This window comes from Atractosteus spatula, chromosome 2 (genome assembly GCF_055471065.1).
Source record: "Atractosteus spatula isolate fAtrSpa1 chromosome 2, fAtrSpa1.hap1, whole genome shotgun sequence".
Classification (NCBI taxonomy): Eukaryota; Metazoa; Chordata; class Actinopteri; order Semionotiformes; family Lepisosteidae; genus Atractosteus; species Atractosteus spatula.
In genome coordinates, this window is record NC_142707.1 from 25,096,543 (window position 1) to 25,124,180 (window position 27,638).

Below are 27,638 nucleotides of genomic sequence, written 5' to 3' on the forward strand. Positions count from 1 at the left end.
AAATGTGCAAAAGAAATAAACAAAATAATCATTTATTTCTTTATCATATTGGCTAGCTAATGTCCTCTCTTTGCTTGATAGTTATGCTCCTCTTCTTTTTATGCTCGGCTACTAAAATTTCCCTTTAGTGGTAAAATTCCATATAAATATTCAATACTAAGCGGATTAAAATGTGCACAGTAAAGAGATTAAATGATTAAATCTTTTCACTACCAACCAATGCACCACGAGTGCCCCTGTCGGTCATTTTGGCCAGCCAATCACTTACCGCGGTGCCCTGCGGTGGCTTGTGGGTAGTTTACCGTACCGCGGGTTTGTACCGTGCATTTTGAATGGCTGCATCTGTAAATGCCCACAAAAGTGGTTTTAGTTGTGCAAACTCTGGTGTCTTTTTTGATGAGTTTCAAAGGGAAATAGGTTCGTATTTGTCTTCCCTGATGCAAAACACTCACATTCATGCGACAGAGCCATTTCCTCTTGTGAAGATTCCCTGTGTGAACAAAATCTGAATAGTGCTGATTTTAAGTACAGCTAAAAGTAGTTTTAGGCCATACTAAATGTTTCTGAAAATGCTTCTAAAAACGCAAAGGAATACATTTTATTTAATGCCAATTAGCATTAACTTTCAGAACAAATGCTGATCTAAATACTAACTTATACTTCTCGGCTCGTGAGTGCTAAAAATTATTTTTAGCTACAACATTTTGTGCGCTGCCAACATGTCTTGATTGTGTGTGAACACATCCCAGAGCACCTAAAACTGGGAATCAGTGAAATGGTGATGATGAAAATCTTTCAGGCACAAAAAAACTTAATTGCACATTCTTTAATTAATTTTTTTATGGAGCCACATCTTAAATCTTGTCAGCTCTTTTTTTCTCTATTTGAATTGTGGTGATTCAAATAACTTAGGATAACAAGTGGTCTCAAAGTCACCGAGCTCACAGAGCTTCAACAACAGATGACAATGGAGTAACAGGCTGAAAAGCTTAAAGGAAGAATTGGGGAAAGGCAATGCAAGGCACAGAATGGGTAATTTAGATGCAGATGCCAAAAATCTGAAATTCTCTTCTTCACCTTGTCACAGAAACAGCTTGAAAACAAAGAGGAAAGCAGAAAAAGAAACAGAACCCTTGCACCACGTTCTGGATGTTTGTCTGAAAGGCCACAAGCATGTCTTCATTTTCAACCAGAAAATTAACGGGCTGTTTCAGTAACTTAAAGTATATATTTAAAGTAATAATTTAACAATATATGTAAATGTTTTATGATATGTCTATGTTGCGAATGTTTGTAGATAAGGGAGAGTGTTATAAAGAAGACTCCCTTGCCCCCATCTTGATTAAAATACTTTTATTTTTTCACAATCTGGCAATGCCAGACAGAATTCACATTCACTGCAGCCAAATGGCCTTGCAGATCAGAAAATCAAGGAACGAAACAATTATCGCGCCCGGGTTTTCAACGGAATTGCTTTAACTTTAACTACTGTTTAGACTTTTAATTATTTTAAACTGTATTACAGCATCGAGAGAGAGATTTCCATTTTAATCGCAACGCGTGTTTAATTAAATGTCTTTATAGATTCACAATCTGACAATGCAATGTAAATCATTACCTTTGTCTTCAGCATAATAATGTTAACCTCTCTGTCCAGCAAATTAATAACAGTAATAATAATAAACTTTATTTTATATAGCACCTTTAAAGGTGGCTTCTCAAAGCGCTTTACAGGATAAAAACAACAATAACAACAACAATATTGTATTTCACTGCACTTTGACAGATTGTCTTTAAATCAACTGTTGTCAGAATTTCCCCACCTCAAAACAAGAACAAAATTGCAACAATTTTATTAACGGGCTCTAAGAATGCCCGTGGTCTTTTCACTGATAAACTTGTGTTAACAAAAACACACGTTTGCTTAAGAGTTGTTAAACCGATTTTTATTTATTTTTCGGCACAGCCAGACAAGTCCAGTGGTATTAAATGCAACTTTTTTGTATAGATGACTTTTCTAAAATGTATTTAAAAATAAAAACGATTACAATTGACATGCCTGTAGCTTTTTCACGAAACCTCTTAGAGTTATGAAAACACTTGCTTTGTGTACAGAGTACATTGTGACTGTTTTCACAGCCTTCACTATGTCGTTTTTAAGCCATTTTTTTGACCACGCTCGAATATTCTTCTGTCCATATCTTTGGAAGGGAAACACAGAGAGCCTTCAAACCAGATGCATTTTAAAGACCACAACTTGTGAAAATATTCACAGCCTCCACATAAAACTATCAGTGAGCTAATTCTCTTTTTTTAAACCTCCGATTTTTCATTGATGTGTAATTACGCACTAACTGGAACCCGGGGGGGCCGCTGTGTACACACGTTTACAACGCAAGAAATACTGCCCCACCCAAAAAAACCCTTTTTTTTTGCTTACATTGGTACTTCTCGCGTTAAGAAAGTTAGGTGTTAGCATAAACTATTAGTAATCAATAGTTTCAGAGAAATCAGAGAAGAGGCTCTGGTGAAATTTCTCTGTGAACTGAAGAGTTAAAGTGTAAAGTGTCTCCTCCTTTTAATGAGAAGAGACATGGTGCTTTAAACAAGAGAGTGTGGCGTTACTTTTTGTCAATGAAAAAGTGTGTGTGTTTTTTTTTACTCCCTGGTGGAAACGGGCTTCAATAAGAATCAAGTAATAGGTTTATTCCATGCTGAAGAAAAGAAGAAAGAAAACACATTCCATAAGAATCAGTATACTGTAGCTTCTGGGAAATACATTTTTCCTGCATTAAAGTTTAACCCGTCCAGAGCGCCCTACATTACAAACTCCAAGTGTTTCACCCTCACACATGAAGAAGGATTCACAGCCGAAACGTAGCAGTATTGTATTGCAGTAAATGTTTATATCATTATATCTATTTTTTTTTATTTCTTTTGTAAAAATCTAAAAAAAATAGTTTGTCCAGCCTAAGAGGGGTGGTCTGCTCTCATTGACAGCTGACACTTCTCCATACACTCAAGTCAATAATTAATAACGCCAATGTAAACGTCGTATTTACAATTTGTTGATAATAAAAATGTAAGTTCTCTAAAGCTTTCTCAGTCAAGTATGATAGTTTACCCAGGGAGCTGTGTAAGCATGCATAGGCAGCAAAAGATCAGCTAAACTGGGAAGATGCGACACCGAAGATATTATTAATAACCTTTTAAATCTGAAGGGAGATCTAAAGGGATCTTAATACCCTTAATACCCTTTATTAATAGGGATCTCGTGAATTTGGCCCTTCTGCTGTGTACATACAGTACGAAGATGTTGTTTTCTTCTTCTTCTTTTTCACTTTTTAGTCCCAGACTGTCCTGGGGTCAGCTGCTTTGGTTGCTCTTCTCCACTTGTCTCTGTCGAGCACATCTTCCTCACTCACTTCACATACCTCCATATCTTTTCTCACACAATCTATCCATCTCTTTCTAGGCCTGCCTCTTCCCCTGTTACCTTCCACCTCAAATTCCATTACCCTCTTTGTTACTTCCTCAACATCCCTCCTCATGATATGTCCATACCACCGTAACCTCGCCTCTCGCATCTTCTCAACCACATCCACCATCCTACGACGTCTACAGATTTCTTCATTTCTGATCTTATCCTTCATTGAAATCTGCAGAATCCATCTCAACATCCTCATTTCAGTTCTTCTCATCAAGTTCTCTTCCCTCTTTCCAACTGCCAAGCATTCAGCTCCATATAGTAGTACAGGTCTAATCACAGTGTTGTACATTTTGCACTTTAACTTTCTAGGAATTTTCCTGTCACAGATTATTCCAGTTATTTCTCTCCACTTGTTCCATCCAGCTTTCACTCTTTGTTTTACTGCCTCCAATGTTTCTCCTCCCTTTACCAGTTTTGATCCAAGGTATTTAAAGCCATCAACCTGTTTCAGTTTTCCTCCATTTGTCTCCTCAACATTGGTCATAGTCTCCTCTTCTCTCCATTACCATTATTTCAGATTTTTCTGCATTCATTTTCAGTCCACCCTTTTCCAGACTTCTCTGCCATTTGAACACTTTCTCCTGTAGTTCTACTTCTGAATCTGCCATCAGTGCCACATCATCAGCAAAGATGAGGTCCCAAGGCACTTCTGTTCTTACCTCCTCTGTCAGTGTGTCAATAATGTTTATAAAAAGGAAAGGACTTAGTGCTGATCTTTGGTGTACTCCAACTGTGATTTCAAACTCTTTTGTCTCTCCACGTTGTGTGACCACCTTCATAGTTGCATCTCTATAGGTTGCTTGAACTAACTTCACCATGCTACCAATACACCACCTCTTTGGTCACACGGTCATATGCCTTCTCCAAGTCCAGAAAGGCCACATACAGCTTTTTCCCTTTCTCTAGTGTCTTCTCCTGTAACTGTCTCATCACAAAAATGGCATCTGTTGTGCTTTTCCCCGCTGAGAATCCAAATTGTGAGTTGTGGATCCTGACTATCTTCCTGAGTCTCTTGTCCAGAATTATTTCCAGGATTTTCAATCCATGTTCCAGAAGTTTTATTCCTCTAGTTTTTACACTCCATTGGGTCTCCTTTCTCCTTGTAGATGGTAACCATACTGCTTTTTGTCCATTCTTCTGGAATTCTCTCTTCCTTTGCAAAATTGTTTAGCAATCTCGTCAGCCACTGAATCCCCTCTTCATTGAGGTTCTTAAAGTGTTCTGCTGCTATTTCTGATGGTCCAGTTGCTTTGTTGTGATATTTAGAAATATAAAAAATGTCAATATAATGCCAATAATATTAGCTATTTTAGTTTTTCAAAGACATTTTTATTTGTTAAAGGAAAACTGATGTCGACAGCTGGGTTTGAACACTCAACCTCAAGATTACAAGTCAGTCACTTAAGCGATCACACCACTGAGGTAGTCGTGTGACAAGCACATCTCAATGGAATGTCTTTTACTACTGTTTGTGCAACAGTACATGAATATAGTTATACCATTATTAAATTCTTCCATATTATATTCCCTATTAATCAAATTCTAAAAGTATGCTTGTTTACTCCGGTATCGAGCGAATTCACAGAAAACCTTAAAACTACCACTTATACTGTATACTGTATAAACGTCCAGAACAGTAACATGGTCAGAGGGAGCAAAGAGCACGTAAAAACGTTTCCGAAATAACCGCATGTAAGACTTTGATGCTTAAGATGTTTAGGGAGAAATGGAATACTGGTGTGTATTTTTTCTTTAAAATACCAAGACCAGACATATACAGTACAGTTTGCATACAGTAATATATTTATGTTACTAAATCAATATCTTTCATGAGCATGTGAAAGGCATGGTGAATCGGAGATTCTCAAGAATTACTTTGCATGATTGGAAACAAATGTGTGATTGGATCAACGAAATGCTGTGGTGTTACTTTTTGTTAATGAAAAAATAAAGTATTTTCGTTTACAAAGATGGTTACAAAGAATGTGGACCAGGGTAATACTTTGAGTTTACAACTTGTCCAAGGTCATTCATTATTAATACTATTAGTAATATCTTCGGTAAAGACTGATGGCGACAGCTCAAACGCTGTACATGAGAGGTTGAGCTTTATTAGCTTCACCTGGCGGAAATTCAGGATACAATTATCTTACTTGCGGTATTATGCTGTATTATGAGGGATTATATGGTATTATACGGTAACCCATGTTATACTGCGACAAGCGCACTGCGTTTTAACACGGTATCACCCGCTTGTTTTGAATGGCTGCATCTGTAAAATCTGCAGTGTTCTGCACGCTTTGAGTTAGTCAAGCACTCATCTCTCATCGCCATAAATGTTGTGTATCTTAATAAAGAGCCATTCTTATATTCTTTTGACTGTTTTATTAACTACATAAATCACATCCTTACACCATATATTCCTGCCTTCTACTCTCTCATTCTGTTGTCTTGCGATGTCTACTCACTGTACTACAATATGAAAAACCTATTGATAAATTCAGGCAATTAACTATTAGTACTGTAACAATGACTAACCTAATTCACATGTGAATTTATGACAGGTTACTAAAAAGTTTAAAAAAGGTCGAGATTATTGCGTTACCCATTGGTTTCTATAGTGGTTTGGTCAAAGCTTGACTAAATTAACAAAAATATATAAGACATGGACAAGGCCATGGGTAGGTCAATAGCAATTTTATTCACTTTTGTGGTTTTATTGCACTCAAAACAGAGCGTGGGAAATCTTTCTTGGTCAAGAAATTGTAGCCTACTGTACTGTGTAAACTGTAATGTGTAATATGTAAACAGGTAATGAGCTAATCCTCACTCAGCTTGCAGTACTCCTGACCTATGAATACCCCAGATGTTTTTTTTTTTTAATTTAGAACAGATTTTTTGAAGTTATCCCAAGTCAATTGCTTTATCTCGTGGTGGTGACAACAGACAACCAACAGCGAAGCTACCAGCATTGAGAGGGACCTGCAGGATGTCACCACAGCCAGCCAGCAGAGGGACTCATGACCCTGGTGGTAGGCACTCCCAAAATGTTGCCCAGTGTGATCTATGGGAATTGGAGATTCTAATACAATGCAATGTCTTTGAGTGACTATAATCTGCTTCTATAGCTGTCTACCCTCCAGTTAACATTAACCCTTACACGCTAGCAAGCAAAGTGAGCTAGTAGTTCACAAAATGATCTATGGAGAAATATTAACACAGGCTTACACATTGTAGCTGATACAAGTGCTCACTTTGTTGAAGTCTGCACTATATTTATATTAATATATTTAAGTTCTTAATATTGTAAGTTGTCATTAAATTGTTGAGAGATGTGCTGCTAGAAACATTTAATTTAAATTTAATGATCGCTTTCAAAACAGTGGTGTAGATAATTGCATCTAGATGAAGGCAGTCTGCAAGAATTGCATAATATATATCGATAGTTGTAGATATTACTTCACAGAATTCTTAAACTCAGTAACTTTCCTTACTCATTTTGGCATTACTCTGCTCGGTCTAATAACGTTACATGTGCAAAATATAGTTAATGTGTCAATGTATTTGGCTGACATGCCTAAGTAAAAACTACATTTTGTGTTTGGAGAGGCATGTACTTTAAAAAAATAAAACTATTTTATAAATGTAAAATTATTAAATGCCACTCACAAAATTCAAAAGTATTGCAAATATTTGTGTTTTGTCTTTGACTCCTCATGTCAAAGCTAGGATTCAGAATATATAATTAGACCTTAGTGGGACCTGGAGGACAGCATAATTGAAAGGAAACTGAATGGAAACACTATATAATAATTGCTGAAATTTAGAAAACAAATGTCCCGGCCACTAGCTGCTACAAAAACAAAACAAAACAAATTAGGTTTACTGCTGTCAACTAATGGGTGCCCAGCTCATGGAAGCATTTCACACCATTGAACTATTGTGCATCACCATTTGTATTTGGAACATACTATTTTACATATTACACTGAGAAGAATATACTTTTTAATTGTAATTCATCACATATCTACAGTACATTGCATGGGATAAACTGGGTTAAACAAGTCAGCATGTTTTTGTTAAGGCTTTTGCTATTTACTAGGCTAGGCAAATATGTCATTGATGAAGCCTGCTGTATACAAGGTGATGCCAAATTTATTATGTTAAATATTAAATATTTAGTACGTCAAATACTAAAAGCTCTAGTTGACAGAAGATCTAAGTAGGAGTTTTATTTTTTCCCGGTAGCACCAGGATGCTGCCATACAAAGCTAACAATATTGGTTAAAGATTGTTTAAATTAAAGCATGTTTAAGTTGTTACAGTGAAAAGAAGAGTTCACAAACTTTTGTCCTAGGACAACCTTCTTAGTTTACATTAACATGCAAGCTCACAGTCCAAAAAATCTCTCCCCACACCTCATTTACTGTCCTTGATGTTTGACAAAACAAACTGCCAGACCCCACTGTTTTGCTGAAACATTTTAAGCTCATTCTGATCTTCAAGTTTAACTATGCATTAAATCTGCAAATGTTTCTTCATGCTTAAGAACATGATGGTGGTGTAAAGTTTAACACATACTACAGCGTGACCTGTCTAACTAAATTTCAAATCCCTCTTTTTTCACATTTCATCTCTCGCATCCCTCCTCCACCTTTGTCCACATCTCACTCTGCAGGTGTCTCAGCTTCCATGTCTTCAAAGGAGGGAAGGGGGAAGAGGGGGAATTCAGGGGAGATTTTGACATTATTTCATAACATTGCTCATCTTAAATGTTTGTAGTTCATGGCCTTTTTAATGTCACTTTATTCTTTTAGATCATAATTATGTAACATACTGTACATAGTGGCTTTAATGATTGGTATTTTAAAGTAAATATACATTTAAAGACTTCAATTGCAATTTCTGTTTAAGAGCATCTTTAAGTTCCCTTAGTCTTTCAAAGCATCCTGGAGATTGTTGGTCTGACCAGCTTGGACTTTGATAGAATTCACAAGTTTTCTAACTCTACCCTTCAGTGGTTCCTTCATTTAATTATTTTTAATATTGTTTTAACATACTGTGATATATAAAATAATAAAAATGTCAATATAGTATATAACAAATACTGCTCATATTGCTCCCCAGGACTATTAACGACAACTTCTCCATCCTACAGGATGATCCCTCCACTGGGTGGCCCTCTTTTCTGACCACCACATCACCTAATCTGCGTAACCTTCTTGATCACAGCTCCCTTGACCGCCCTCAGCAAACATCCACACCAGGCACTTTCCCTTGCAACAGAGCTCGCTGTATCACCCGCATGTACATGTCTAACACCACACTCATTCAAGGCCCCTCAGGACAATTCTGAATCACTCAGATGACATCTTGTACCTCCAGCACCCTTTACTGTATCTCTTGCAGTAAATGCCCAGCCACCTACATTGGGGAAACAGGAAGGAGACTTGGAGACCATTTCAGAGAACATATTAGGGCTGTGAAGATTAAAGATTTCTCCAAGTCTGTTGTTTCTCATTTCACCTCTGACGGCCATGATCACACTAATCTCTCCCTCTGTGTTCTCAAAGATGGTTTTCCTAACTCCCACTTCAAAAAGACTACAGAAACTAAAACTATCCTGCAGCTATGATCACACCTTTCCCCTTCTCTCAACGACAGACTCATTTTCTTCAAAATTCTCTTTATTCATTGTAGGTTTCATTTCACACCTCTCTTCACCTATCCTGACTTCACACTACCTGATTGGCCACTCTGTCTGTCTCCTGCTCCCACCTCCTGCCCCACTTCTCTCCCAGCTTTTGTTCTCCCGCTACATTACCTTTGCTTACTGCCCTGTCTTTCTCACACCTGAAGAAGGCTCTACGCCCGAAACATTGTGTTTTCTTTCTTCTGTTTTCAGCATGGAATAAACATATTACATGTTGCTTTAATTAATATTATCTATTATATTTTATTATTAGAGAAAGAGTCTTTATTTGTTGATAGTACAACTTGTGCATTGGCTGGGAATCAAACCCAGACCTTCCATGTGGCAGGTAAGAATTCTACCATTCTGCATCACTCTGTTTTGATGAGCTAAATTAATCCTGTAGCCTTTTCCATTTTCTACAAGAGTTTCAATAAAGCTACAAACGTTTCATTTTCCATTACAACAATAATGACAGAAAGATGTAGTTAAGCACGTCTAACATTCCAAAATCCAAGTGACTGAGTTAATGAATTTGGTTATGAAAATGTTTATGAAGAAGGTGGAATTCTGTTGTGCTACTTATTTTTTATTTATAGCTACCACTCCCATGTAAATATATTATATTTATATTTACTAATCATTAATGATGTTCAGAAATATTATTATGCTTTAATTATTTTAACTGATCTTAACCACTTATCGATCATCTTTGGCCAGTGAAAAAGTTAAGTTTGGCAAGCGAACTCATAGCACAGTGTGTAACAGCGAGTTTGCCACAATACTATTGACGTGCATTTTGAATGGCTGCATCTGTACTAAGTTTTAGTCTTGATTAAGAAAAAAACTGTAATCTATTAAGAAATGACATCACTACTGACAAATAAAAATCATATGTACGTCTATGTACCCATATCTTACCTTTGTGGTGGAATAAATCTAATTTATCATTTTCAAATTCCCTGATTTAAATCCCAATTATTTGCTTCACATTCAAATGCATGATTAATCCCTGATTAAGGGAAAGAACAAAAGTGGAAATGGATACCCCATTCAGCACGTACCTTTACACTTGCAAATAATGCAAGCATGGTTGTCTTGCTCAAAGCCCACTGGACAGTCTTTGTCACATGGCAGTTCAGGACACTTCTTGCAACGACAGATTTCACATCCATGCTTGTTCTTCCTGTGCAAAAGAAAAACAATAAACATTAACAATGATGTAGCATTACAGTCTCACTTGAACTAAATCCCATATTTGCTAAAGGTGTCTCTTCAAGCACAACAGAGCATGAAAAATCATACAGGTCTAAAACATTTCAGATGAGGTTAACCCAAGTATTGTTTTTGACGCTTTGTCCTAATTATGAACAAAACACTTCCACTTAAAAAATTTATTAGAGGTTATATCTAAGAGCAGCATTCTGTATTATTCCAAAATAAAATAATTACGTGTCAATCCTTCTAACCATCCTATCCAAAGAAAAGTAATTTTTCAAGTGGAATGTGTGTCTTTATTATGGCTATTCATAACAAAGGAGACTTGAAAGAACAGAAAGAACAAGAAAAAAAGCCAAAGGCAAAGCCAAAAGGCATTAACTAAGATAAATACAGAGAGAGAGGGTTTTGGTAAATGAATAATTCAGGTAGGCACCTTCAGGGTGAAAGTAAGGCAGCACTTTGAAACATCTTCCTAGTATGCAGGGCATATCTCAAGACATTCACATAAGGATGAAACAAAGGCCACTACATAGCAGAAGTGAGAAGTGTGGAATACACAACCAGCATATATGTATTAAAAGGTTATTTATTTTTTTCAGAAGTGTCTCACATACAATCAAGATCAATATGACTATCAATAATCAATATCTTAACCATCAACAATCAACACAGCTCTTCTAGTCACATATCAAAAGGGTACAACCAATGAAAAGGTAAAAACAACAGCAGAAAACAAACCTTAAACCAAACATGAAATTAAAACATTCACAATGTGAAAACACACATTTCTATGGTATGTTTTATGTCATTTGTAACCATACTGACCTTAACCTCCCCCTGTGCGGTAGTACTGGTCTCATGTTATAACCTATATGAAAAAATACTTTGTCCTTCCAGACATGTCTCGGTCTTATGTGGTGATCCTAGCACTAACTAGCAGCACCTTCAGAGAACTGTTGCTCCAGGGCTCCTAACCTTTGAAGCCAACCCTTGGAGAGAGCTAACCTTTGTTCTTCCCCCTATTGGTTCTACCTTCCTTTCATCCAGCTACTCAGCCCACCTTCCTGGATATCCTCTAATACAGTTGGTCAGCCTCTATATCTGAGAGCCTATTACCTTGCTCACCCTGAGCTTATTATTTGAGACCTACACTCATTTACTTCTCCATCACTCAAACTCCACCCTGAGCTTGTAATCTATAACCTTTATGTTCCCCTACTGGAGGACCTTGATCTACTTATTCCCCTCCCAGGGGAACCATTCAAGCCTCTCTGGGATTTATAACCAGCAGAATCTAACCTTTATTTGACTCCATGATTTACCAAAGCAAACTGATTCCTTTCAGGGTAATTAATCCCCCTTCGAAACTTAAAGAAGCAATATTAAACCAACCACTTTTAGGGAATTGAGGGTGACCCCTATTTGTTCTTATTAGTAGCAGTTTTAAGCCCTCTCTTGGTCCCATCTGACCAGGTCTGCTCTACCACAACCAGTAACCACAATTGTTACTTATTGGCAGATTTGATATGTCAACAACTGAATCTGATACTACTTCACATTTCCTACGTCTTCGTCTTTATAGAAACCTAGTGCCTAATATAATGGACAGCAAGAGCAGCTTCCCACAGAGAGCTTCTGTCCCTTTAAGCCCTAGGAGATCCTAACCAATCAGAGCTTACACTTACACTTCCTGTATATAGTGCTTTTCCAAAGCACTTTACAGGTAATGGAGACTCTCCTCCACCACCACCAATGTGCAGCATCCACCTGGAGTGATATAGCCAACCTAACCCTTGCTTATACCTTGCCCGATTTCCTTCAGTGAGAGCCCACTAGCTTCATTGAGATGGATCTCAATATACTGTATATAAGCTCATTCCTAAAGCTTCATGTCCCTTCTTAACTACTCCTTCTTTTGGTATCCTATGCCTTTTCTCCTACTTTCCCACTCTCCCTCACACATGAAGATGGCTCCACAGCCAAAATGGTGACGCAGCTATCTACTTGAAAGTTCTTAAAATTCTAATCCTACCAAACCTATGAAAGACAGCTAGCAAGTTAGAGAGAGAGAGGTATTTTCTCTCTCTCTCACAGGTTCTCAGACCTTCTATCTCTGCTAAGTTGTTTCTATGCTCTTCTTATAGCTTCGGGTGCAGCTAAAGGCTTTACTATCTGCACATGTGCCTAAGTAGTTTCCATGTGAAATGTGTTTCTAATTTACTTACACATGATTTTCTTAATAATACTATGTCAGGTTAAACCTTAACATTTCTCTCTAAAATGATAATTTACCTTTGCAATGTATACTGCTCAGTTAACATATGAAAATATGCATTCATATCTTCCATACATTTTCTAGTCTCTCTACAAAGCTATTTCACATACACAAAATGCATTGCTCTCCTCAAAACTATCATTAACTGGCTACATATCAAGGAATTGTTCAAACAATAAATGAGCATTTCTTACTTGTTTTTATACAAAAACAAAAATTCAAGCCACAAAGGGTTGAGTATATTAAGAAAAAGTGAAAATCCTTTTTTGTAACTTTCATTAACTTTCACCATAAGCTCCATCAATCTTCTTCTGATATTTCATTTCACATTGAAGGACAGATTCGACTTTAATTGTTACTTGAACAGAAAACATCTTCATGATATATTTTTTCACACTATGTGTAAAAAAGCCAGTATATGCTATGCAACAGGTAAAATAAAAGAAAATTGCAGAAAAAAAAAACAATGCAGAAACACTAAAAGACACTGGAAATGGGATGCTATTAAAGGAAAAGAGCTGGACTGAAAATTATGCTTTCAAGGTTTGTGCTAGGAAAGTCCAAATTTTAAACACTCAGCTCTTTCTGTAATTTAGTACTAGTAGTTCAAGGAAGAACAAACTGTTTTTTATCGTGTCTGACCTATGATAATGAAATTAATAATAAAAAGTTTTCTTTCTGTTTGCACAAATCATTGAATATAACCAGACACTATCACTAGATTTATCCTAGTGTGCTGATAAGTCACAGGACATTTCAGACCTCTTCTTGTCTGAGCTTATTGGAGTCCTTTTTTGGTATAATTCCATATTTATTTAGTTGGATTACTGGTCACAATTATAGCACCTAAAGCATTATCTTCCAAGCTACCTTTCTCCCAAATGAATCTGATGATGGAATTGTATTGAAGTACACTAGTTGCTAAAACAAAAACACTTTAATAGATATATTTTTGTTGATTAATAGAAATAACACAACATGTAATTGCTAAGCAAATAATCAATCGCAAATGTGAAATGATAGTGTTATTTAGATGGAATGCAAAGCTCTTCCTATCTTCATACATTAAAATATGTGTATGACTGCTAGCTTAAGTAAAGAGCTATTATTAACATAACCGCAGCCTCGAAAAAATCAGTTTTCCCTATCACAAGCTGAGATGACACCCTCATGATGCAGACTCTACTCATGTGTCTGCTACTTCATGCTTGGTGTTCTATCATTGAAATAGTGTTTCTATATCCAGACTGCTTATTTCAATTTGGCAGGACACTTTAAAATCTATGCAATCTACAAAATTTCCATGCATCCATTTTCTAAACCACAAATAGCACCCCAGGAAATGAGCCCAGGACCAGTACTACGAGGCAGCAATTCTAACCACTGTGAAACTGTGCTGCCCAAAATAGGTGCCCTTTAAACATTTGATTCATAGCCCTATTTAAGAACTTATTTATTACTATGACACCATGACCGTAGATAGCTAAAAACTATCTACTTGCATAGGAACATGCAAAATGATCCTAGACACATTCATTGTTGAACTCGCAGGTTCTGGGAAAAACATAAGTATTTGTTGGGTACCTAACTGACATTGCTGGCCATATTTTAATTCATGAAAAAGAAATGAGGCACCAAAGGAATTCACTGCCACTTTATCTATTAGTCTTTAACAGCAGTGACAAACACAGAAGCCTTCTAGACCTTTTATTCAACAAAGTAAATTGTAATAAAAAATGCTTGTAATACATTTTGTGTGCATAACTACCAGCAAGACGAAGCTCTCAAAATACAGATTTATAAGAATAAATGAAGAAGATCTTGAATAAGTAACACACCTCAGTTCAAATGAATATGGTAATTTTTGCAATGTAATATCTTATATGTTTTTTCTTATTTAAAAGAGAAAATGGGGCTACAAAGTGGCCTGACCAGTAAAAGCTCTTGCCCAAGTGCAGGTTGCATTCTATGATAATGGATTTAAGCCTGGATAACTGTGTCACAAAGTAGCTGTGACCAGGATTCCCCAAGCAGCTGGGGAGGGGTATTAGTGGGCAGAGCTCTCTTGGCTTCTGGTGACAAAGTAACCCCTATGGCCATTCAAGCAATTGTAGGCTTTCAGTGTTGTTGTAAAGAGATGTACCTCTCATCCTGAGTGCAGCTGCAGGGTTTGTAGCTATGAGTTAAGACATGAAAAATACACAAATTGGGATTCCAAATTTATTAGAAAAATTCCAAATGGAAACCGCAGAAAAATTACATACTCTGAGATACCAGTAAAGAAATACTAATATCTCAAAAAGTGTTTAGAGGACTCAGAACTATGGTCCTTACTACTCAGTCATTAAAGATTAAGACGTCAATGATTGTATAGATAAATTCTGTAAGAGAAGTGGTATTAAACTCATTATATTGCCTGAATTCCACTATGGATATGTAGAATATGTAGGATATGTTCCTTTTAACTGGTGAAGTAAATTCTTACTTCTCCACCTGATCTGCTGTGATCAGCAGTGGGACTGCTGGTGTACAATGGCTGTTGCACATTACCCAGGTGACTGCAACACTTCACTTCTACATTTCTATGAAGTGAGTCATTTCCTATAAGTAAAGTCTTGAAAAACACTATAGATATGCAATTATTTTTAAGCCATACATTTCTACGTTACTTTTGTTAAGAAAATAACCAATTAATGTGCAATAATGTATGTCTCAAGAACAGAAAGAGTATTGTTACTGAGAGGTGCCAGTAAGGATAGTTCCTTATAGCCACTTTTGGTCTGGTCAGCAATGTATTATTATATATATCATTATTATTACAACTTATTATAAACTGGAGAACAGATTGAAGCTAGGAATCATGTTCTACTGAATACATAAAATATTTTCTCTTTTTAGCTACAAATTGTATTTTTAACTAAAGCACAGAATAACCAAACTACTGTACAAATACAACATTCATCAATGACCAAAAGGTATTTCACTAAATCACATTTAGTTTTGAAAAGGATTAACACATAATCCCAGAATTAACATATTAGAGCCATTATGAGATGGCTCAGATGAACAAACATTAAATCAAATCAAGCTAGACTGCTCTGAATGTTGCCAGAGGCAGCCTATAAGGACATTCCAACAGGAGCTCCATCATGAAATATAGCTCAAGTGTAAAAGACAGAATTAAACCTGTCCTGCATGGAAAGTGTGGACATGTAAAACTATAAAGGGATGTCTCCCAAGCATTAGAAAACAAACCCATTTTCAAGCCTAACCTTACCTTGCTTTCATACATTTTTAAATCTGTTTTTTCAGGGTGAGTGGTCTTTAACTTCAGTACACTTCCAATTTACTGCTCCATTTATTCTAAGAGGTACATGTTGAGGACTATTACCACTTAAGAGACATGAACAGTGGTATGTATCTTTTTGTACTTTCATTCACATAGACAATGCAGGTCATTGTAAAAGTGATAAAATGTAACATAAATTGTTTTTTATCTTTTTGAAGCTTTTTTTCTTTTCATAGAAAATCTATGATTTTTTTATAGAAAAATCTTTAAGTTTTACCACATAAGAAGTTTTTAAATGCATGAAATTTTAAAATAATCCAATAATAAACTAAGACGGGAGAGGTAGGGTGGAAATACATTTGACCCAAATGAGCCCTGGTCCACACAGGGCATTCTGCCTACCAGAGCAGGTGCTGTCTTGTAAGCTCACCAGTGAACTACATGATGGCAGGAGTATTCGTACCATACTGTATGCTGCCAGCAAAAAAGTCATGAAGCAGACAACATCAACGATAACAACACTGCTCTTCAAGTGGGTAAAAAGAAAGTTATCAATTTTCCATAGATTTTGGAAAATCATAGATTTTCCTAAATAAATCACAGCCTTAACTACATTAAAAATCCCCCAATGAATGTATTATTTGAAGTAAAATCCCAAAAAATCCAAAGAGAACACAGCCTCTGAGACATGCCTTAATCAAACTGCATTTAAAGCTCCCCTTTTAATTTGCAAACAGGATAGAAAAAAAAGAAAAGGGAACACTTTAAAAGAAAGAATGTGCAAGAAGACAGATTATAGAATTTTGAAATGGGCCATAAAAACTCCACTAACTCCACTAAATGCAAATACCATTCCTTAATATTCTCCATCCATCTAAACAAAATATTTCAGAAAATTCTACTGTATCCATTTTGTGTGTTGCTTTGTAATCAGAAATACATTTAATTGAACTCTGGCATTAAGTTTCACAGGAGTGGAACATATTTAATTAAGAGAGTTCCTATGATGGTTTAATAAGAAAAAAGAAATGTACAAAGAATGCAATTTGAACCTGCAGAGGGGTTAATTTGATTTATTAAATGCTATAAATTGGCATTAGCAGCTTAGCCTATTTTAGAGATAAAGTCCCCAGACAATGAAGCAGGCCACATTTCATTGAACAAGCTTGAATTCTATGCTGGCCACAAACCATTTTGATTTGGACCTGTAAGGTAACACACACCTGTTTAGTTTTAAGATGAGATTATTTGCCTGATGCTTTTTATTTCTACTTACAATATTCACCTTATGTGATTTTTATTTCACTTGGCATCTTCACTATGATAAACAGAATTTTACAGTATAAGAAGTTTGTAAGCTGAACTGAAAACTTCATTACAATAACAGTTAAAAATTAAAACTGGCAGCAAAAAGTCAAAGCTGTCATTTCCCACAGTCAATGGAATATAAAAAATAGTAACTCCATGTGGTGGCATCAAAGTAATGACCCTTGCACCCGATCAGTGTATTCTTTAAATGCTACAGTATGTACCCATGAAATAATACACCTCACAGCTTCTGCTATCTCTCAAAAGATCCCCAAGGGTTTTGACTTTTTAACTCTTGTGGGCTCAAAGTTTACCACTCTTGCTCTCTTGTCAAGCTTAATGTTCCGAAGCAGTTTATCGACAGAAAAATATGGTTAGAATTTTCATTCCCATGCTATAATGGAATAATAAGGGACAATAACAAATATCAATGAAGATTAACTAAAATTCCAACTTAACAAAACTGCATTCTACAAATAATGGCACTAATAAAGATATAAGTTGAAAAATACTTCAACAAGGTCAGTCTAATTTTTCTACAGTACTTTGGATATCAGATATCAGCCTTTTACATTAGTATCTATGTCAGACTCTACCTGATTCACAAGGTCAGACTAGCTGTTTTGTTTTTATCTGCTGTTTGGGGCTTAGTTGTGTTTAACACACATTTCTACAGATCCAGCAATTCAAAATGTGTGAGGTATGCTGCGCTAAAACGCGGTGGTCGTTCCGCAACGAACTGCAAAGTAGTTTTTTTTAAATAGGGTGAAATACCTTGTAATACAACCAGGTGGAGCTGCGCTTAGCTGAACTGAGTTTAATGTCTCATATCCAGCATCTGGGCTGTTGGGAGAAAATGCACTATTTCGAATCCCAGTTAATGCTGAGGGACAATCTTTTGCCAATTACAGAATTTAAACTGTATACTGTTTAGACTTTTAATAATTATAAACTGTGTTTTACAACATGATAACCATTAAATTGATTAAAATGTAGGTATATTTTATAAGAGCAAGATTGCTTAGTTGGACAAAAGTACACAGCCTTCCACCTTCTTCATACTGTAACTATTTTAATTATGCATACATATTTTATGCATCAAAGTCTTTAACTTGGTAACTTAAATTGGGTTGTGGTTTTAACTTGTTTGTTCTAACATTATAAAGCTTAGATACTGTACTTCATAAAAAGTTTTATTCTTTTCTAAGAATATGCGGTAAAAACACCACTTCCTGTTGTCACGGATGTGGGAAGGGACGAACCGTGGAATGGCAGGAGAGCAAAAAAGACCCTATGCGTAGCGGCGGGACGGGGGTTAGCCTGGGCTCAGCTGTTCAGGAAATGCCATATAGGAGGTGGGAGGGGGGGTATTTTGATTTTCCGTCACGAATCGTATTCACTACAATACTATAATGAGTCCCTAAGGCATATCGTTCAAATTTTGGAATAATAAAAATAAACAATAAAATTGTTGAGTTTGCACGAGTGACAAAAGGTTCTTTTTGAGAAGTTGTGTACTGCTTGCAAAATATCTGATTTTGACAAACAGCTAATTTTACTTGAAGAATTTAAAATCTGTCTGTACTGTAGCTTTATTTAATTGAGCAGAAAGTCACCTTGTTCTTACAAGCGGGTCTGTTAAGCAGAGTGTGTGTTAACACACCGCACCCTTTTGAATGAGTTTTAATCAACTGTCTGTCCAGGGAGGTTGGGCAGAGTGATGGAGAGTGAAATAGATGACCACCAGCACTTCTCTTTCCCCCCTAGTGCGAGGTGATAATCCGGAAAATGTTTTTTATCTATTTTATTTAAAAAAAAAACATTTTTTTCAGGCCACAGTGAGATTAACACAGATGAGATGGATAATTTTAGTAAATATGTTGACAAATGTCTGAATTTGTGCTTTCATGTAGCAAGATAAAATTGTATCTAGCTATAAATCAACTACGTGAACTTGCCCCCGTGAAATTGTGGGAAAGAGGTTTAGTGGGCAGCGTTACTCACACTGTAGTGCCCATAGTGTTAGTTTTAATACACTGTACAGTATCAGTATAAAGCAAGTACATTTTAAATAATGTTTGTAATCGCTATTCTTGCCAGTACATTTTGTATTCAGTTTGCTTCTGCATGTTAGCTGGTGGGCAAACGGTCGAGGTGAAAATTCTTCCACAAGGAGTGTACCTTTAAAGCGGAGAAGACGGTACCAAACTTTTCGGCTCAGTATGTTGCTCAAGCTATTCCTCTTTGGCACTTTTGTCATAGAAGTGGGAAGACGCCTCCCCCTTTCCCCATCCCTCTGACTGTATGACCTGTCCCCATTTTTAACCATTCTGTGTCCGAATCACAGCAGGTGAGAGAGAGTAGGGAGAGACAGAAAAAAAGTGAACCCTTGCTTAATTTTAAATTATATTTTACCTTCATTTTTAATTTTATAAGTTTGTATTTTACTTAATTTCTGATAGTCAGATTTAACATATGTTTGAGCACAGTTAAATTAATGTTTTTACAAGATGTGGAAGAAGTGTAACAAATTATCACAATGCAAACTGTAATACTAATTATTGATTACTAATTGTTTATGCACCAGAATTCCTTATTTAGATGTATATAAAATATTTAAATGTGACATAACATTTAGAAATACCACCGAAAATAGTCTGTGATATTTGTGTAGATGAAACTTTCTAAAATAGATTTTTTTTAATTAAATATGATTAAAATGCATAATCTATCCATATGTAATGTCATTAGAAGGTAAAATAAGCCCCTGCTTTGTTTAACAATGGTTTCAAATATACAGTAAAACTAACTAGTGAGAAAGCTATGTTTAAGGATAATTAAAAAATTTATAAGTTAAAAGAAATTATTTACATTTCATTATTAAGTTTTAAAGGAAGACACGCTCACTGCCATAAACACTGCAAGTTACAGAACGGCCTACTCACAGCGCCGCCTCTTCTCTGACTGAGCTCAGTGGGCGGTTCGCTATTTTCTCAGTCGGTATTTACCTTCCAATTTTGCTTCACACCATGGGAAGAAAGGAGAATGTGATTGTACTGCATATGTACGAAATGCGTGTTGTGTTTACACAAGGAAGAAAAATTACCCTTTTATCGTGGATTTCGTGTTTTTAAAATCATGCAATGTCTATTTTAGACAGACATTATTGTTTCTTATTTTTGATTTTCTTTAAAATTAAAATAATCAGCTGTCCATCGTGCCACACAATAGTATGTTACATGTTTTTGAGAGACTTCAGAGGGCTTCAACTGATACATAAAAAATATAGCATAATGCCTTCTCATGTTATGAAGTCGCTTACACCTGGGATCCACTTTATTCAAACTGAGGTTTCTAAAAATTCAACCAGGTTCTAGATATTGTTTAAATAAAAAGACAAATCAGGATCTTTAAAATGCCTGTGGTTTAAAGGCTCTGTGTCATTTGTTCACAAAGTTATTAACATCTGAAACATCGTGTTTCAGAAATAGGCATTTTAATAAGCGAAGTGAAGGTTATGTTTATGAATTGTAAAATTCCATATAAATATTTAATACTAAGTGGATTTAAACATTCACAGTAAAGAGATTAAATGAAGCAAACGTATCAGTAACAACCAATGTACCACAAGTGCCACCTGTCAGTCATTTTGCCCAGCCAATCACGTACTGTGGTATTCTGCGCTGTTCTGCAGATAATTCCGCGCAGTATGGGGTTTTACAGCGCTTTTTCAGATTAGTTCATTTTCACATAAATGATCCTGTTTTCTAATGTGCTCCTTAGAGTAATACAGTTTATTTAAAAAAATAGCCTTTAGGTTTTGTCCTTTGGAAATATTAATCTAAAAGAAGATGCTATTGTTTTCGATCATAATAAAAGCATTTTTAATCTTCTGCTACTGGGCTTCTTTAAAGCCAAATTTTAACCTCCCCAGTCTGCAAATTAATACTTTGTTTACTAGAGACTCCTTATTTCTATTAAATGGATGCATAGAATTAAAAGCTAGGTTTTCATTTCTGGAATTGGCTCAAAGCTTTGATTTAATGAAGGGTGATACTACTTTCTAATGTGTTTGAACTAAACCCTGATAAAGTGTGAGGTCATAGCACAAACATTCCAAAAAGAAGCAGAAATAGTTAGTAGAGGGCACTGACACAAAGCCAAAAGGGCAGTCCTTTTCACAGGCCACTGGTTTGCATTTCTTGGGTCGTGGTCGACATCGGCAGATCCCACAGCCATGTGCATCTATTTGGAAGCCAAAGGGGCAGTCCAGGGCACAGCCTGCAATCAACCCGCTGCAGAGCTCCTCTCCTGGGAACATAGAAACACATGCAGTTAAGAATGGAGTTTATCAAAATAGCTATTCCTTTTTCTTTTTTATCAATAATTCCAAAGCTGCTACTATATGATTCTAAAGAAAAAGTGTGCCAAATTTTGAGCAGTATGTCTTTTTTATTTTAATCATTAATGATTTTTCCTTTCTTACAAATATTGTGAAATCTCCAAGGCATGCATGGTAATTATAGAGATAATGTTGTGGTCATGATCCTGAAGAAAACCACTATTGTTACAATATTCAAGCCAGTCTTTAAACAAGGACATGACTGTCTATTTTAAGCAAGAAAAAGTAGTTTTCTTCACCGAGGATCTTCACTGCCTGAAAAAGACACTATTCTAGCATCAATATTTTATATTCAGTAAGATTATGGCTTTAGATCCCAGGGTATTCAAAGTTTACAGTAAAAACAAAAAAAAAAACAAACAACTGTACTAATAGATGTTTTTCTTTTTGTTAAGTCACAGTGTAAACACATTAAATCAGATGTTTAAAAGTGGGATTTCTCTAAGTTCAAGAAAGAAAAGTCTTATACTGACTGCAGTGAACTTGTACATCAAGCTTAACTTGCTAAATCAGAAAGCAGTGCTACTTCTGAATGCTACAATGCTGCTAAAACTAGTAAAATACCATATCATTTTATAAGGGCTTATGATTATACATCTATCTTATAATTTTTTAACTTCAACTTACAGATGCAGCCATTCAAAATGCACGGTACAAACCCATACCGCACTCAATTACCCACAGGTCACTGCGTTGTACCACGGTACGTGATTGGCTGACCAAAATGAGCAACAGGGGCACTCGTGGTGCATTGGTCATTAGTGAAAAGATTTAATCATTTAATCTCTTTACTGTGCATGTTTTAATCTGCTTAGTTTTGAATATTTATATGGAATTTTACAACTAAAGGCAAATTTTAGTAGCTGAGTATAAAAAGAAGAGGAGCATAACGTGTCTGATGGACAATATTAATTTAAGAACATAAACATATTATGTAAATTGTATATGGCTGGTATTGGTAGTTTAAGGAAAAAATACACAGTATTCCACTTTCTTCCTAAACATTTTAAGCGTCAAAGTTTTACATGTGGTTATTTTGGAAATGTTTTTACGTGCTCCTTCTGACTATATTAATTTTATATACTTTGTAAAAAGTTATAATGTTTTAACCTTTTCTGTGAATATGCTCATTATCTCAGTTAACAAAAGCATAAATTTCAGAATTTGAATAATAGGGAATATAATATGGAATCACGTATCTAAAGAAATGAATAACGATATAATTATATTCATGTACTGTAACTCAAATTTTCAGGGTAGTACACTTTCTTTGGATATGTGCGCTTCAGTTTCACTCCTTTCCATGTAATTACGTCTGTGGCGTGATGGCTTAAACATGTCCCTTATATATCTGGTGTCAGAGGATCAAGCCCAGCTGTCACCATGAGTTTTCTTCTGACAAATAAACATTTCTTTGAAAAACTAAAATAGCAAATATTATGGACACTATATTGAGATTTTTTATATTTCTAAATATCACAACATGTTCGAAGCTAAGTCGTTTATTAATAACAACTAATATTTTCAAACTGCTACTGATATTATTACTGATAATAAATATTATCGACACTATATTGAATTTGTTGGTATTTCTAAATATCACAAAATGCATTTTAAAGACCTCGACTTTCAAATTAAAATTTTCACAGCCTCTACATAAAACTATCAGTGAGATAATTCTGTTTTTGTAAACCTCAGGTTTTTCATCGATGCGTAATTACGCACTAACTGGAACACTGGGGGACTGCTGTGTACACATGTTCACAACACAAGAAATATTGCTCAATACGGTTTCGTGCAATAGGAACCATAGGAAGCAGAACAGCGTAGTCTCCAATTACCCAGACTGTAAGCACAGGAATAAAGCTTTGTTTGATTTCTGAAACCCTTTCTTTATTTCCTGTTTTCATTCAGCAGGAAAATTCATATTCTTTACTCAACAGCTTTTTAAAAACAGCACCCATGATGTTTAAATCATAATGTCCATGATTTTGTCCATGTCCATGAAGACTGACACAGCTATATTCAGCTAGTGTGTACTGTCTGTTTAGGGTTCTGTAGCATTCCAATTTATGTTGTGTTTGTACTTGCAAGAATAGCGATTACAAACATTAAAAAAAACATACTTGCTTTACACTGTTTATTTTCATATGAAAGGATTCATATGAAAGGCAGTGACGTCACCGCAGCCAGCAAGCCGGCTCGCACAATACCTGTAATGTCGGCCATACGGCGTACATGTTACTGAAGCTGAAAGTTTAGCCTTTGTCACTAATGAAACCACTAGATAAAGACATAAATATAGAAATCTGTACATTACAAACTCCAAGCATTTAATTTTGTCTATTGCTACAATATCGACAGAAGTGTAGTTACAAGGAACATGTCAAAATGTTTCCAAAAGAACCACAATTGAACAAATTTTGATAATAGAGAAATAATAGAGTCCCCATTACCCCCATTTTGATTTAAATCGCGTTTAATTAAATGCCTTTATTGATTCACAATCTGACAATACAATGCAAATCGTTATCTTTGTCTTCTAAGTCCCTTAATTAACTTTAAGCATAGCTTTCTCACCATTTAGATTTTTCATACCATCGTTAAACAAAGCAGGAGCATATTGTACTTCCTCATGGGATCACACATGGAAAGATTAGACAGTAATCGTTTTTATTTTTTAAATAAATTTTAGAAAAGTGTCATCTATACTAAAAGGTTGTATCTATTTAATACCACTTGATTGTTATATTAATAGAGATAATAATTTAAGTTGTATACTGTTTAGACTTTTAATAATTTTAAACTGTATTACAGCATCTTACACATTAAACGTGAAAAAGTCAGTATATTTTATGAAAGCAAGATTGCTCAGTTGGACAATGTTTAGGGAGAAAGTGGAATACTGGTGTGTATTTTTTATTTAAATTACCAATACCAGCCATATACAGTTTACATAATATGTTTATGTTCCTAAATTAATATCATTCATGACCTTCAGACGCGTTATGCTCCTCTTCTTTTTATGCTCAGCTACTAAAATTTCCCTTTAGTTGTAAAATTCCATATAAATATTCAATACTAAGCAGTTAAAACATGCACAGTAAAGAGTTTAAATGATTAAATCGTTTCACTAACAACCAATGCACCATGAGTGCCCCTGTCAGTCATTTTGGCTAGCCAATCACGTACCGCGATGCAAAGCAGTGAAGTGTGGGTAATTTTGCGTATTACGGGGTTGTACCGTGCATTCTGAATGGCTGCATCTGTACTGGATTTAACTGGCTCAGCACTTATCTGAAACATTTTGTTTTCTGTGGTCCTCATAAATCCTCCATGGCTACTATGTGTTGCAGGGTTCCGTCTTGGGCCCATTACTTTTTATTATTTATATGCTTCCTCTCAGTCACATTATATGCAAACATGGTCTTTCATTGCTATGCAGATGATTTATGTCAAAACGTCTTCCCCCTCTGATCTCTCACCTCCATCACTTATCTTTTGTTTGCCTGACATGAAGCTCTGGTTGACATCTAATTTCCTAAAGCTAAATAGCAACAAAACAAAAATTTTACTGGTGAGCACAAAATGTCATATGGAAAAGCTGAAGAGCTTCACAGCAATGGTGGATGACTTCCCCATTCATGCTTTAGCTGTAGTCTAGAATCTAAGAGTCACACTTGATCCTCTCCTGTCTTTTGAGCACCATGTAAAAAAGTTGATTGAGACTCTTTTTTTCACCTTAGAAATATTGACCAAAATTAGGCTATTTCTATAAATGTCCAATGCTGTGTGCACGATTCATGCATTTATAGCATCAACGTTAGATTTCTGCAACTTTACTCCATGGGCTCCCTAACACTCATCTTAGTATGTTGCAATATGTCCAAAACCCTGTAGCTAGCACATCACTCCTATACATAAGTCAATACACCGGTTGCCTATAAAGTTAGTATTCAATATATGATCCTGTTAAGTTTAAACTCTTTAGACTTTTAACTTTTGAAATAATCTGTCTCCTTCTCTGAACTCCTTTGTTCAATGACTAAATCTCACATTTTTGGTGACTGTGCTTATTTTGTTGCTGCTCCTTTGTAATACCCTTCCTCCATCTCATTGAGAGACTATTTCTTTTATTCTCTTCAAATCTAAATTCAAAACTCATCTTTTTACTAGGAGCTATGTCTGATTGTCCTACTAACTGTCATGTTTGTTTATGTTTAATATTTTCTCTTACTTTTTATTGTACTTTTTTATTACTATTTACAGCATCCTTGGGTTTGGAAAGGTGCTTTTTAAATAATACATACATTATAAATTAAAACAAATTATAAATAATCATAAATAGTTATTAATCTTTGTTGGTATCATTCTAAAGATTAAGGTTGCTAAATTTGCTGAGCTGGCTAATTTTTTAAGTAATTGTTTTCAGACTTACTTGTCTATATTTTCCCAAGATAGGTGCTGGTATAAATAAGCTAAATTAAGTCTAGCTATAAAATGTGTTGGCAGGCAAAATGTAAAACACAGCATGGGCAATTAATAACAACAATAAAGATAATCCCTTACACTTACATAGTGCTCTTCTGGACACTCCACTCAAAGCACTTTATAGGTAATGGGAATTCCCCTCAACCACCACCAATGTGCAGCACCCACCTGGATGATGTGACCATGGCCATAGTGTGCACGGTAAAATTTACCCCTACTGTTTTCGAGAAACACCCTGGGAGTTTTAATGACCACAGAGAGAACCTCGGTTTTCACTGGCGAAAGAAGATTGATAGGTGACACTTGTGTGTTAGATATTAGTAAAACATCTTCATTTAATTTGATTTAATTAGCTTAATGTAATCTTCTTTAAATCAATTTAAAATGTAATATTAATGTGGAGTCATGTAACTAAAGGGAATTTTGATAACTGAAAATAAAAATAAGTTTCTGAATGACACTAACAATATGAATTTATATAGGTGGTAGAGGTAGCGTATTCCAATTCATAAATATCTGCATTGTTGTGTCTTGTTATTTTGGAATACTTTTGAGGTGCTTGTTTTAACTACATTTTGCTGTTGTGATAGTTGTATTGGAAAATGAAATGCTTTTAGTATCATTGAAATAGTAACTGTTGTGGTTTTTAATTTAACTTGTCCAATCTGAGTGATCTTTGGTTCAGTGGTACAGATGCAGCCATTCAAAATGAGCGGGTTATACCGCGTTAAAACGTGGTGCGCTTGTAGTGGTATAACACGGGTTACCATATAATACCGCATAATACCGCAAGTAAGATAATAGTATCTGGAATTACCGCCAGGTGGAGCTAATAAAGCTCAACCTCTTATGTACAGCGTTTGAGCTGTCGCCATCAAAGTCTTTACCGAAGATATTACTAATAGTATTAATAATGAATGACCTTGGACAAGCTGTAAACCCAAAGTATTACCCTGGTCCACATTCTTTGTAACCGTCTATGTAAACGAAAATACTTTATTTTTTCATTAACAAAAAGTAACACCACAGCATTTCGTTGATCCAATCACGCATTTGTTTCCAATCATGCAAAGTAATTCTTGAGAATCTTCGATTCACCATGCCTTTCACATGCTCATAAAATATATTAATTTAAGAACATAAACATATTACTGTATATAAACTGTACTGTATCTGGCTGGTCTTGGTATTTTAAAGAAAAAAAACACACCAGTATTCCATTTCTCCCTAAACATTTTAAGCATCAAAGTCTTACATGTGGTTATTTTGGAAAGTTTTTACGTGCTCCTTGCTTTTCTGCGAATTCGCTCGATACCGGAGTAAATATGGAATCGCGTATCTAAAGAAATTAATAACGATATAATTATATTCATGTACTGTAACACAAACAGTAGTATATACTGTACACATACAGTATCTATTGATACGTGTACGTCTGTTTCACCACTTGTCATGTGACTGTGCTAGTGG

General features: G+C 35.5%; 1 protein-coding gene across 1 annotated transcript in view; it reads right to left on the reverse strand.

Annotated features, from left to right (window-relative positions):
• The window catches only part of crim1 (cysteine rich transmembrane BMP regulator 1 (chordin-like)), a 610,482-nt gene that overhangs the window by 107,450 nt on the left and 475,394 nt on the right, over positions 1-27,638 (reverse strand). Inside the window, exons 9-10 of the mRNA XM_088928119.1 lie at positions 21,430-21,586; positions 10,247-10,368 (exon numbers count right to left, since the gene is read on the reverse strand). Of these exons, the coding sequence (XP_088784245.1) occupies positions 10,247-10,368; positions 21,430-21,586 (279 nt within the window). The remainder of the gene's footprint in view (positions 1-10,246; positions 10,369-21,429; positions 21,587-27,638) is intronic.